Source organism: Cornus florida, unplaced genomic scaffold, assembly GCF_030987335.1.
Source record: "Cornus florida cultivar Cherokee Brave unplaced genomic scaffold, ASM3098733v1 CherokeeBrave_3.0.0_Hap2_Chr05, whole genome shotgun sequence".
In the NCBI taxonomy this organism is placed as follows: Eukaryota; Viridiplantae; Streptophyta; class Magnoliopsida; order Cornales; family Cornaceae; genus Cornus; species Cornus florida.
The window spans coordinates 103,529,085-103,541,419 of NW_026775575.1; the positions used below are offsets into that span (position 1 = coordinate 103,529,085).

General features: G+C 40.7%; 1 protein-coding gene across 1 annotated transcript; it reads left to right on the top strand.

Moving 5' to 3' along the window:
- The first annotated feature begins 302 nt into the window (after nucleotides 1-302).
- On the top strand, nucleotides 303-1,973 carry LOC132310435 (protein DMR6-LIKE OXYGENASE 2-like). Its single transcript, XM_059808606.1, has 4 exons — nucleotides 303-582; nucleotides 671-918; nucleotides 1,019-1,340; nucleotides 1,533-1,973. Exons 1-4 carry the CDS (start codon nucleotides 364-366, stop codon nucleotides 1,785-1,787), a joined length of 1,044 nt encoding a protein of 347 aa, XP_059664589.1. The 5' UTR covers nucleotides 303-363; the 3' UTR covers nucleotides 1,788-1,973.
- Nucleotides 1,974-12,335: the final 10,362 nt, after the last annotated feature.

Here is a 12,335-nt window from a genome sequence, read left to right on the forward strand (position 1 = left end):
CTTTATAAATAATTTAAAAGGAAAGAAACATATTATTCATGTGGTGGAGCGCCATTCCACGTAGGTATTATTATAAAATTGGATACATATATATATATATAGTCCAATAATAAAAATATAAATTACATAAAACAACTAATTCTCCAATTATATTTATCATTGTAGTTATGTTACAACTTTTTATTGGATCTAACACGGCTTGCATCAGTGGGTGACAGTGACGCAACAGTCATCTATGTGTGTACCGCTTCCATTTCCCATCCTATATAAATCCTAAGGTTTGCATTGACATGCATAACATTAAAAACAAATTATCAGCAAATTTTATTTTGAGAGACAGATAGAGAGAGCTGGTCTTCAACCATGTCTACACCAAAATTGCTCCTAACCGATCTGGTCTCCGGTGTCAACCACGTTCCCTCAAACTACATCAGACCCATCTCTGACCGGCCAAATCTCACTCATGTTCAGTCATCAGACGGCTCTATTCCTCTCATAGACCTTGGTGCCCTCCATGGTCCTAACCACTCTCAGATTATCAAACAGATTGGCCTAGCTTGCCAAAATGAAGGTTTCTTTCAGGTATATATATATATATATATATATAATATTAATATGCTTATATTAATTTCGTAGCATTATTCTCACAAAGTATATTCACTATTTTCAGATTAAAAACCATGGAATTCCTGAGACCATGATAAGTAACATAATGAAGATAGCTAGAGAATTTTTCCGGTTGCCGGAGGAGGAGAGGTTGAAAAGTTACTCCGATGACCCTTCAAAGACTACTAGATTGTCTACTAGTTTTAATGTAAAGACAGAAAAAGTCTCGAATTGGAGGGATTTCTTGAGACTCCATTGTTACCCACTTGAAGACTACATGCAAGAATGGCCCACAAATCCTCCTTCTTTCAGGTAATTAATTTAAATTAAGCCTATTAGTTAATGTTGATTATATTATTAATATAGAGATATGTTCATTTATTATATAGTGTTTGTTAAATTTAATTGATAGGAAGGAAGTGGGTGAGTATTGCACTAATGTAAGAGGACTCGTGCTAAGACTGCTTGAAGCCATATCTGAGAGCTTAGGCCTTGGGAGAAATTACATAAGCAATCAATTAGGCAAGCATGGACAACACATGGCTATGAATTACTATCCACCATGTCCACAACCAGAGTTGACTTATGGATTGCCAGGCCACACTGATCCCAATTTAATCACGATTCTTCTTCAAGACGATGTTCCCGGATTACAGGTGCTCATCGATGGCAAATGGGTCGCTGTCAATCCTATTCCCAACACTTTCATTATCAACATTGGCGATCAAATGCAGGTAAATTGAAGTTTCTGAAAGTGTTAATTCAGTGCACGAGACTCTTCTTGAATTCTTTTTTACTTTTTTGGGAAACAAAAACCCTTTGGACCTGGTGGACTTTTGGTACACGAGACTGCAAGTTAAAGTAATAATGAATTTTTTTTTGTTTCTGTAAGTTAACGTAATAATGATTTTTTGTTTGTGTACCAGGTGCTTAGTAATGATCGATACAAGAGTGTGCTGCATCGAGCCGTAGTGAACAGCAACAAAGAAAGAATATCGGTTCCGACGTTTTATTGCCCGTCTTCAGACGCAGTGATAGGTCCTGCTAGGGAACTGATTGATGGTGAACACCCAGCAATCTATAGGAATTTCACATACCAGGAATACTATGATAAATTTTGGAACAGGGGACTCGCAACCAAATGCTGCTTGGACATGTTCAGAGCTTCTTCTACCACCTAATGTTTGTGCAACACTTTGTCATTTTGAAGAAGCTTCAAGGCACAATTTTTTTGCGCTACAATGGCTGATCTTTCTACTTGTAGAATTTTGGTGAAAATTGGGTTATTGTCATATTGAGGTTTGATTCTTTTAGTAATGACATGAAAGAGTGAATTTTAATGTCTTGTGATAAGGTAATAATTATTTGGTTTAATTTCATTGATACCAATTGGTCAAATATTTTTTGAAAATAAATATCGGTCTATTTTTATTTATTCGTCACAATTTGCATTAAAAATATAAAAAAAAAAACAATTTTACCCTTAGTTTTTTTAATTCTATGTATTCATAAATATCAAATTATTTAAATAACCATTATACCCTCATTATTAAACCTATCTATCACCGAATTCACCACCACCCGTATCTGTCAATACACGGATCCCACAAAAAGATAACATATATATATATATATATATATATATATATAATTTAATCTTTTTGATAGATGCTGTTCTTGATCCAATTCCGTCATGCTCAAAGAGTTACCTATAATTTTTTACAGTACTTGACGAACGGATCAATGGCCCAGTGATATCAAATTCATAGTTTTGAGCCTCATCCAGGGGTGTGTGAGTCAATTGCTTTATCTTAAAAAAAAAAAAAAAAAAAAAAAAAAAAAAAAACTTGAGAGAGAGAAGCAGTAAGATTTTTGCAAACTAGTTTTGTTGACCATGAATATAAAAATAATATTTTGAAAGATTGACAAAGAACAAGTCGTGATTATAAAACTTTATTTATAGAATTTCATAATAAAATTTGAAGTTATATTTGAGAGTACAAATTGAGGCTTTGAAATAAAACTTATGTGACAGTGTTGTCCAAGTGATAAATGGTTCAGTTTTAAGTGCTCCACACCTTAGGCTCCTAAGTTCGAATCACCTTCTTCTTAATCATCACTAACTCTTAACTCTCTAACCATTAACTGGTAAAAATAAATAAAAATTCAAAAGAAATTATTACCCATATGAAATAGAAGAACACGTCCCTCCGAGTTTAAGGGCACGTAAAAGCTATAGTCTGACTATTTGCAACATGACAAGGATTGCTTAAGGAATCAAAACATTGGACCCAGAAAAACAAACAAAACAAAAAGAAGACTAATTTGTAACAATGACTGCTTTAACTTCAAAAGCGAAATATTGAGCTTGATTGGGCGGGCATTGCTTCAACTTCAAAAGGAATGATTGATTACTAGTTTAAATATTGACGGTATAATTATGGAGTAGAAGTGGGAATAATAATAGAACAGAATAATAATATGTAATTGATTCCGAATAGTAATAATATGTAAATTGCTGATATAGATTGGAATATTCTCCCATGCTCTTTCTTCAGTTGATTCACTTCTGAGTTACCATATCCGGAATAGATGATTGGAAGAAAATGGAATAAAAAGAATGAATACACCAAGCCACATTTAAGGAGCACCAGAGCCAAGTGATAGGACAGAGTCATCAAAATTATTCCAAGGAAAATCCCATAACAGAGAACCAACTACAACAGAATTATGCCCCCATTCATAATATCATAGATCAGAATCGAAGCAAATAAATTCGAAAACTATGGAAAACAGCATCAGGAAAGTCCCAAGTGGCTGGCTCTGGCTCAGAATATGTTTGTTGGAATACAGTAACAGGCACAGCTCTCAAGTTAATTGTCCTAAGCCTTCACACAATCTTTTAATGAGCTTAATAATTGTAGGACGGAGGATCCTTGCTTGAATGAGTTGGAAAAATTCCTACACTTTCTTTCAATCCAAACATTGGCTAGTTTGCAAGGTTTCTAGAATGAAGGGATCAATGAGTCACGAAATTGGTTATACTCCTCGTACCTGCAAATTTGATAAGTATTATTAGCAGATGCAACCCCAATAGATAAAATTAAGACGCGCATACAAACATAAAACCAAGGACACAGTATATGCATGGGGTTTCATGTCTTCCTGGTAGTCGATAACTATGCAGCTTAAAAGCTGTTTAAAATGTAAACATTATGAATTTCAGTGTCTTGAAAATGAGCTATTTCAGCTAGGCTCGCCTTTTGTTCATGTTTTGGCTCGTTCAAATTTGTCTGTAACTTAAACAAGGAGAGAGATTTTATTTGCGAGGTGATCTCAAGAAACCCCTTGCTCGGGCATGGAATGTTCAAAAGCTGAGTGCCTATGGCACTTAAAACAGGACACTGGGATACAGGAGGGATTTGACTCTATTTTTAAACGACAAAAGAAAACTATGACTTGAAATTTCGTTTAATATGATCTCAATTGTTAAACAGACTACTCTTGAGATTATCTGGGAATGCAGGAATAAAATTTACACACTTTCCAATCGAGATTGAACCTCTTAAATATTCGTATTGAGCTGACGACCACCCAAGCCTGAGCATATTTATCTAATTCTGGCTCAAGCTCAAACTGACATGGACAACAAACAACCTGAACTCAACAGAGCCTGAGTTGCCTAAAACTCAGCTGGGCTCACACAAGACTCAAAAAATTTACAGGTTTTTGGACAGAATTTAAACTTTGGGCAGTGGTAGGTAACATATGTGAATCAAGTTTTAGGATTTCAAACACTGTTGAAAGAAGATAATTTCATATATGGACCTTTTTTGCAAGGGTCCCACCCACCATCCACGTGTTAGAGACAATAAACTAATTAAAACCTTAGAAGGAAACATAGAACATCTGAGTTGATGAGCATACCCGGCCGGACCATCATCAGTTTCTATTTGCCGTCTCCTTTTGAGTTTCTTTGGAAGTTTAACACGAACTAAATGAACATCGCCTAGCTCGCTATACTTCTTAAATATCTGTTTGTCAACAAGAAAAACAATAAGAACACGAGAAGAACTTTTGAGCGACAGTTACAACCAAAAAAGAAAACACCGCCCACAGAAGTTCAAGTATTAACGTATATGATACCTTATTTTTAGGAGCCTTCCAAATTGCATTGCCAAGAATTTGTCTCCCTCCCTCTAGATTTAATTGACGTATTTCAAACTGGGCAGCCAATAACCAAATTTTCACAAATGAAAATTTCTTATGAGGAATCAGCTTGAGAAGTGCCCTGGGCAAAATTAAAAGCGAGTGAGGAAACTCTTACAATTATCAAACATCAGATTTTACTTCCACTATCACATTTATAGAATTATAAATACATATATAATGAATTAATTATATTCCTTAGAGGATATGTAACTAAATAATGCCTTCAGAAAACTACATATACATAACCACCGTCAATCTGCCTTGAGCGCATAGTATTAATTCGTCAAACCAACAGATTTAACCAAGGATTTTATGTTACAACCATTATTATCATAAAAAGTTCCATATTAGGGAAGGGGCCTTGAATCAACCTTTTATAGGGAAATCCATGCCTAATAGCTTATGAAAAAAAAAAAAAAAAAAAAAAAAAATCCATGAATATTATTATGAATCCATAATGCTTACAAAAGTGTAAAAAATATGTGAATATACATGACACTCTAATGGCATCCCAGAAACAAAGAAAGAAAGATACTAGCACATTTTTCTTTACATGATAACTTTTTTGCATATTAATATTAAGGGTGTAACAGCTAAGAGAGTCCCAGAAACCTTTCTGATCTGTTTACTACAGTGTATCTTTTTAGTCTTTACAGTCTCAAAGAAATGACAAGTTTCCTAAAATGTTAGGGTGGGGTGGGGTGAAGGAACTTTAGGAAGTGCATTAACAGAACAAATCACAAGAAACATCTCTAGTACGCTCCACGTCTTGAACGTCGAGCTCTTCATATAAAGCATAGTTAATGTTGGAGCAAGGGCAAATTCAGGAATTGTCAGTAGGGTGGGTTAAAGTTAAATATAAATTTAATAACATAATTTCTTAAGCAAATTTTTTTATAACATAATCTAGATAAATATTTGAATTCAAATATTACAAAATATCTATCTAAGTTGTGCTCAATGAGCCTTTAAAGACTCGAATTCGTCGATAATAGACTCGAAATCAATTTTTCAAACAAGGTTCTGTACGGTCAAGCAATCAACAAGAAATTCATCTCTCATTATGCAATGTTTTAACAGGTTTCATATTTGGTTTTTTTGGTTTTAAAGATTGAATTATTGTAATTTTTGTTTGTGGTTTTATTTTATAAATCAATTTGAAATTCTAACACTTACCATCTATATTTGTTTTAACTAAATCTGTAGTAAGTTAGTAACCTTTGATTTGTGAATTATTGGATTTAGATGTTTTCTTTTATACTAATACTCCTTGTCTGTTAGAGATCAAAATCATCAAATTTTCGTAGTTTATAATGCCATAGATTTTTTTATTTGTTTGTTGAATACTTTCTAGATAAACACAGGAGCTCTGTTTATTTTTCATGATGATTAGAAATTGTTGACATTATGAATTTATTTTATATATATAATTTCAGAATTGCCTCTACAACAATTTTATCTCAAAATATGTTTTACTTCATATCATAGTACTTATCATTAATAGGGCTTGTTAAGCTTAGGCCTTTATTTTAGTATTGCGGCTTAACAGACTTGAGCTTATTTGGGTGGGCTAATATTAATAATAAATTTTTTTTTTTTGGGCTGGGCTAAAAATACCCATAGTAAAAAAAATAATAATAAATAATAAATAAATAAATAAAAATTGGGGTGGGCTGGAGCCCAGCCCAGCCCTATGCTGGATCCGCCAGTGTGTTGGAGTACAAATAAATTGAATTAATCTGTAACCATTCAACATGTTATTCTTCAAACAATCAACAGAATTTAAACCAAATCCTGTATTTCATGCCACGCAAAAGACCAACCAACTTCTTATATAGTATCAATAAAGAACTTACCACAAGTAAATGAAGCGCGCTGTCACGCCCCGCAATCAAGAGGCTACGCCACGCAGGCGCCACGCAGACGATGACATGGAGCCTGCATGGACCGGAGCTTTCTAAACTTCTCTACACAAGTATGGAACTTTCCGGAATTCTCTAGATTAGTGTGGAGTTGTCTAGCATTTTCTAGACTTGTCTAGAGTTGTATAGAATTCTCTAGACTTGTCTTGAACATTGTACATAGTTCTAAAACAGTATAGATATTTCTTTTGAGGGTTCTAGACACTTAATCTAGGCCACACATTTGTATACATCTAGAATGTTCTTGTAAGGCCAAAGGCCTATAAATAGGAGATGGGAGTTCATTTGCTTCTCACCAAGCAACCAAGTTGTAATCTCTCCTCTCAAGCAATACAAGTTCTATACATTCCCAAACTCTCTTGCTCACTTGCCTAACCTCTTCCTACACACCCAAGTAAGCAAAACACTTGTCTAGCCTTAGTCTTCACTGAGTTAGCATACTCGGGTAAGCTGACTTAGCGCTTCAAGGGGGCTTGAAAGTGTCTAAGACCGTACGGGAGCTTGAAGAGGTTCAAGTCCATGACAGTTGGTATCAGAGCTAAGGTCGTGAGGCGTTACACCTTGTGTGGAGGAAGTTATGACGGAGCTATCAGACGTAACTGGCACCCAAGAGGAGACTCTACGTGGAAGGGAAACAAATCCCCCTCCAGGCGGAGTGAGGACGAGGGCTAGGTCGAAGGACATCATGGCAGGCTTAGAGGCACGTGTGGCAAACATGGAAGGGTCCATAGCTAACGTGTTGGAGCAGCTTGAGGATGCTCACCAACGCATGGATGGGCTGGAGTCGGAGGACGCTGAGGTCCAATATGCTGTCAAAGGGTCACTCAATGCCCTAAGTGGTGACTTTCGGCAGGAGCTCCAAGCACTTCGAGAACTTATGTTGGGGGAGTTTGCCACCCTACGTGGCTATGTTGATCAGGAGCTTGGCACTTTCCGCGAGCAAATGGAGGAAATGCAAGCGGACTGGACATTGTGCAAACGGGTGGTGGCGTCCGGCATAGCTACTACGGGGGTAGTAGCACCCCGGGTTGATATTCCCAAGCCTAAGTGCTATGGTGGGAACCGGGTAGCGAGGGAGTTGGAGAACTTCCTTTTCAGTATAGAGCAATACTTTAAGGCTACGGGCATGACCGATGAGACCATCAAGATACGCACGGCGACCCACTACCTTACCGACCATGCCATGCTTTGGTGGAGGAAAAAGTATGGTGACATAGGCAAAGGTACGGTCTCTATTGATACTTGGGCTGATTTCACTAGGGAAATGAAGAAGCATTTCTATCCTGAGAATGCTGAGGATGAAGCCAGGGGCAAACTTCGAAGGCTAAAACAGGTTGGGTCGATTCGGGATTATGTGAAGGAATTCACTAACTTGACTCTTGAGATCCCGGATCTATTCGACAAGGACTCTCTTTTCTTCTTCATGGATGGATTGCAGTTGTAGGCTAAGACGGAGTTGAGGCGGCGCAACGTGCAAGACCTTGCCACAGCTATTGCAGAGGCGAAGTCTTTTATTGATTTCAGCTCCAAGAAGGAACCCTCGTCCAAGCCAAAAGACAAAGACAAGGAAAAAGGGAGGTTTGCCGGCAAATGTGGGGGAGACAAGGGCGCTGCACCCCACAAGGATTGGTCCCGTAAGCCAGGTAGTGGCCATGGTGGCAAAGAGGGAAGGGAGAACAAGGAAGGAGCACTTAAGCCTAAGGTTTCTTGCTTCATATGTGATGGACCATATTGGGTACGAGATTGCCCAAAGCAGAAGACCCTCAATGCCATGACGAGCCGCTACGAAGAGCAACAATAGGAGGAGGCGCAGATGGGTTCACTGCAAATCCTTAATGCCATCAAGGCTAAAACTGAAGTCCATAAGGCGGCAGCTAAAGGGCCAATGTTCGTGGAGACGAGCATCAATGGGACACCCATACGTGCTTTGGTGAACACGGGTGCATCCCACAACTTTGTGAGCCTTGACGAGGCCAAGAGGTTGGGCCTCAAGTATAGCAAAGAAGGGGGCTCCATGAAGGCAGTTAACTCGGCGGCAAAGGCTATACATGGCATGGCACACGGCGTCCAAGCATGCATTGGCGAGTGGGGTGGCCACATAGATCTATCGGTGGTACCCATGGACGACTTCAAACTAGTCCTTGGGTTAGAGTTCTTAGACAAGGTGAGAGCCTTCCCCATTCCTTTTGCTAACACTATGTGTATTATGGAAGGCAACACAGCATGCATAGTGCCGGTGGAACGAGGCGCCAAGTTGGAAGCCCAAGCTTTGTCAGCTATGCAGTTCAAGAAGGGCTTCAAGAAGGGAAAGACTAGCTACCTTGCTACGTTACTGGAGACACTCGATGATGAGCTAGTCCCTTTCCCGCAAGAAGAGGTGCCTAAGGAGATACGAGCCGTGCTAGACGAGTACACGGACGTGATGCCTAAGTAGCTGCCCAAGAAGCTTCCACCTAGGAGGGAGGTGGATCATAAGATTGAGCTAGAACTGGGTTCTAAACTGCCTGCTTTGGTGCCCTACCGGATGGCACGCCTAGAGTTGGAGGAGTTGCGGAGGCAACTTAAGGAACTGCTAGATGCGGGCTATATTCGACCATCGAAGGCTCCATATGGCGCACCGGTGCTGTTCCAGAGGAAGAAGGACGGGTCCTTGCGCATGTGCATCAACTATCAAAAACAAGTACCCCATTCCTCTCATTGCCGATCTCTTTGATCAGCTTGGTGGAGCACGCTACTTCACTAAGCTTGACTTGCGCTCGGGGTACTACCAGGTGCGGATAGCGAACGGGGATGAGCCTAAGACTACATATGTAACGAGGTATGGCTCTTATGAGTTCCTTGTTATGCCATTTGGTCTCACCAATGCACCTGCTACTTTCTGTACTTTGATGAACAAGCTCTTCCATCCCTACTTGGATCGCTTTGTGGTGGTGTACTTGGATGACATTATTGTGTATAGCACTACTCTAGAGGAGCACGTGCAGCACTTAAGGGCAGTTTTCCAAGTCCTACGGGAGAACGAACTATATGTGAAGACAGAAGAATGCTTCTTTGCCCAAGATGAGGTGTTGTTCCTAGGGCATAAGATACGGGATGGCAAGCTGATGATGGATGAGGCAAAGGTGAGGGCCATTCAAGAGTGGGAACCGCCCACTAAGGTGACAGAACTACGCTCATTTCTTGGGCTTGTCAATTATTACCACCGCTTCATTAAGGGTTACTCCGCAAGAGCAGCCCCATTGACAGACCTTCTCAAGAAGGCCCGTGCTTGGAGTTGGACAGAGTCATGCCAGAGGGCATTTGATGACTTGAAGAGGGCAGTCACAGAGAAGCCGGTGCTTAGCTTGCCTGACCACTCCAAGTCATATGAAGTGCACACGGATGCCTCAGACTTCGCTATTGGGGGCCTGTTGATGCAGGAAGAACACCCCATAGCTTATGAGAACCGCAAGCTTAATGACACCGAGCGGCGCTATACAGTGCATGAGAAAGAGATGACAGCAGTCATCCATTGCCTACGCACTTGGAGTCACTACTTGCTCGGGGCACAATTTGTGATCAAGACGAATAATGTTGCCGCCAGCTACTTCCAGACACAGAAGAAGCTCAGCCCCAAGCAAGCTCGTTGGCAAAACTTCCTAGCGGAGTTCACTTATCATTTTGAATACAAGTCGGGCAAGGCCAATGTTGTGGCAGGTGCGCTTAGTCGCAAGGCCGAGCTCGCAGCTATCAGTCGGCCCCAGCACTCTCTTGTGGAGCGAATCAAAGAGGGGTTGCAGCATGACCCTCTAGCCAAAAGCCTTATTTTGCTAGCTAAGGAAGGGAAGACTCGGCGCTTTTGGCTAAAGGATGATTTACTTCTCACTACAGGAGACCGACTCTTTGTGCCCAGGTAGGGCAACTTGCGGAAGGAGTTAATACGGGAGTGCCACGACACCAAATGGGCTGGTCACCCAGGTATGCGGCGCACACTAGCACTCCTTGAAGATTCTTACTATTGGCCTCGGATGCGTAATGACGTAGAGACATGTGAGGACTTGTCTTGTGTGCCAACAAGATAAGATTGAGCAACAGCATCCTGCAGGCCTACTAGAGCCACTGCCTATTCCAGAGAGACCATGGGAGAGCGTCTCTATGGATTTCATCACTTGCTTGCCCAAGTCAGAGGGAGCATTATAGTGGTGATAGATCGGTTCAGCAAGTATGCCATCTTCATACCCGCACCAGCAGACTGCACAGCAGAGAGGGCAGCGGAGTTGTTTGTTGACCATGTGGTCAAGCTTTGGGGAGTTCCGCAAAACATTGTCAGTGATAGAGACCCACGCTTTACGGGTAGATTTTGGACGGGGCTCTTCAAGAACATGGGGACGGATCTCAACTTCTCTACGAGTTTCCACCCCCAATTAGATGGGCAGACAGAGCGCATCAACGCTCTCCTGGAGCTTTATTTGAGGCACTATGTGAGTGGTTGGCAGCCAGATTGGGCCAAACTCCTTGGGGTGGCACAGTTTTCTTACAACTTGCAGCGGAGTGAGGCTACCAATCACAGTCCATTTGAGGTTGTTATCGGACGGCAGCCTATGACACCCAACGCCATTGTTTCGACTTGCGATGGTAAAAGTCCGGCGGCTTACAAGTTTGCTAAGAGGTGGCACGAACAGTCCGACTTGGCTAGGGCGAACATTGACAGGGCAGCAAAGAAGATGAAAAAGTGGGCCGACACCAAACGAAGAGGGGTGTAATACATAGTGAGGACTAGGTGATGGTTAAACTACTACCCCAGCAGTTCAAGTCCTTCAGGAGCGTGCATAAGGGGATAATAAGGAAGTACGAGGGCCCGTTCCCCATTGTCAAGCGGGTGGGCAAGGTCTCCTATATGGTGGAGTTTCCACCGAAGCTAAAGATACATCCAGTGTGATACCCCTCGGATCCGAAACACGAGTTGATCAGGCCCAGGCCCAAACCCGAGGGAATATCAAACAATTAATATTTTATAATGAACACGGAATACAAAATAAATTAAGAAATGAAATTAAAGCTGGAAGGAACTAAAAATAGAATCCGCAAAATATTATAATTATTAAAATCCACCAAACCCAAACTCCAAAACTCCATCAGTTTACAACTTGGGAATCCATCTCTAGTGGACCCCTATTAAACATCCAAACGGAAGATAGAACAACTGTAATAAACGTCCAGAAATAAAACTATAGAGAGATCCCTACATCGTCGGAAGAGTGAATAGAGACCTCTGCTCAGCACGAACACGTCTAAGCCTGGAACTGTCGTGTACCTGAAAAAATAGAAGTGGGTCAGGCCCACGCGCAAGTTCTATACTACTACAATCCAAACAGAGGCCCGATACGCATGTACATCCTAAACAATTCAACAATAGCTGATAGTCCGTAAATATATATATATTCACACTAAAGGACTCTCACTGGACTACAGGCCGGTCTCAACCTGAATAAAGGTAACATGCTAAAACGCACACGAAGTGGGCATATGTACCTATACCTAAACAGGGTACACCTCCAACCATCGTAGCCAACTACACATCCCGATGCATATATGCTCCCTAGCCATCGGTCCTGA

Excerpts from the sequence above, each read along its gene's own strand:
- LOC132310435 (XM_059808606.1), top strand. The coding sequence starts at position 364 with ATGTCTACACCAAAATTGCTCCTAACCGATCTGGTCTCCGGTGTCAAC. Across the intron at positions 919-1,018 it reads ACAAATCCTCCTTCTTTCAG|GAAGGAAGTGGGTGAGTATT; the intron begins GTAATTAATTTA and ends TTTAATTGATAG. Across the intron at positions 1,341-1,532 it reads ACATTGGCGATCAAATGCAG|GTGCTTAGTAATGATCGATA; the intron begins GTAAATTGAAGT and ends TTTGTGTACCAG.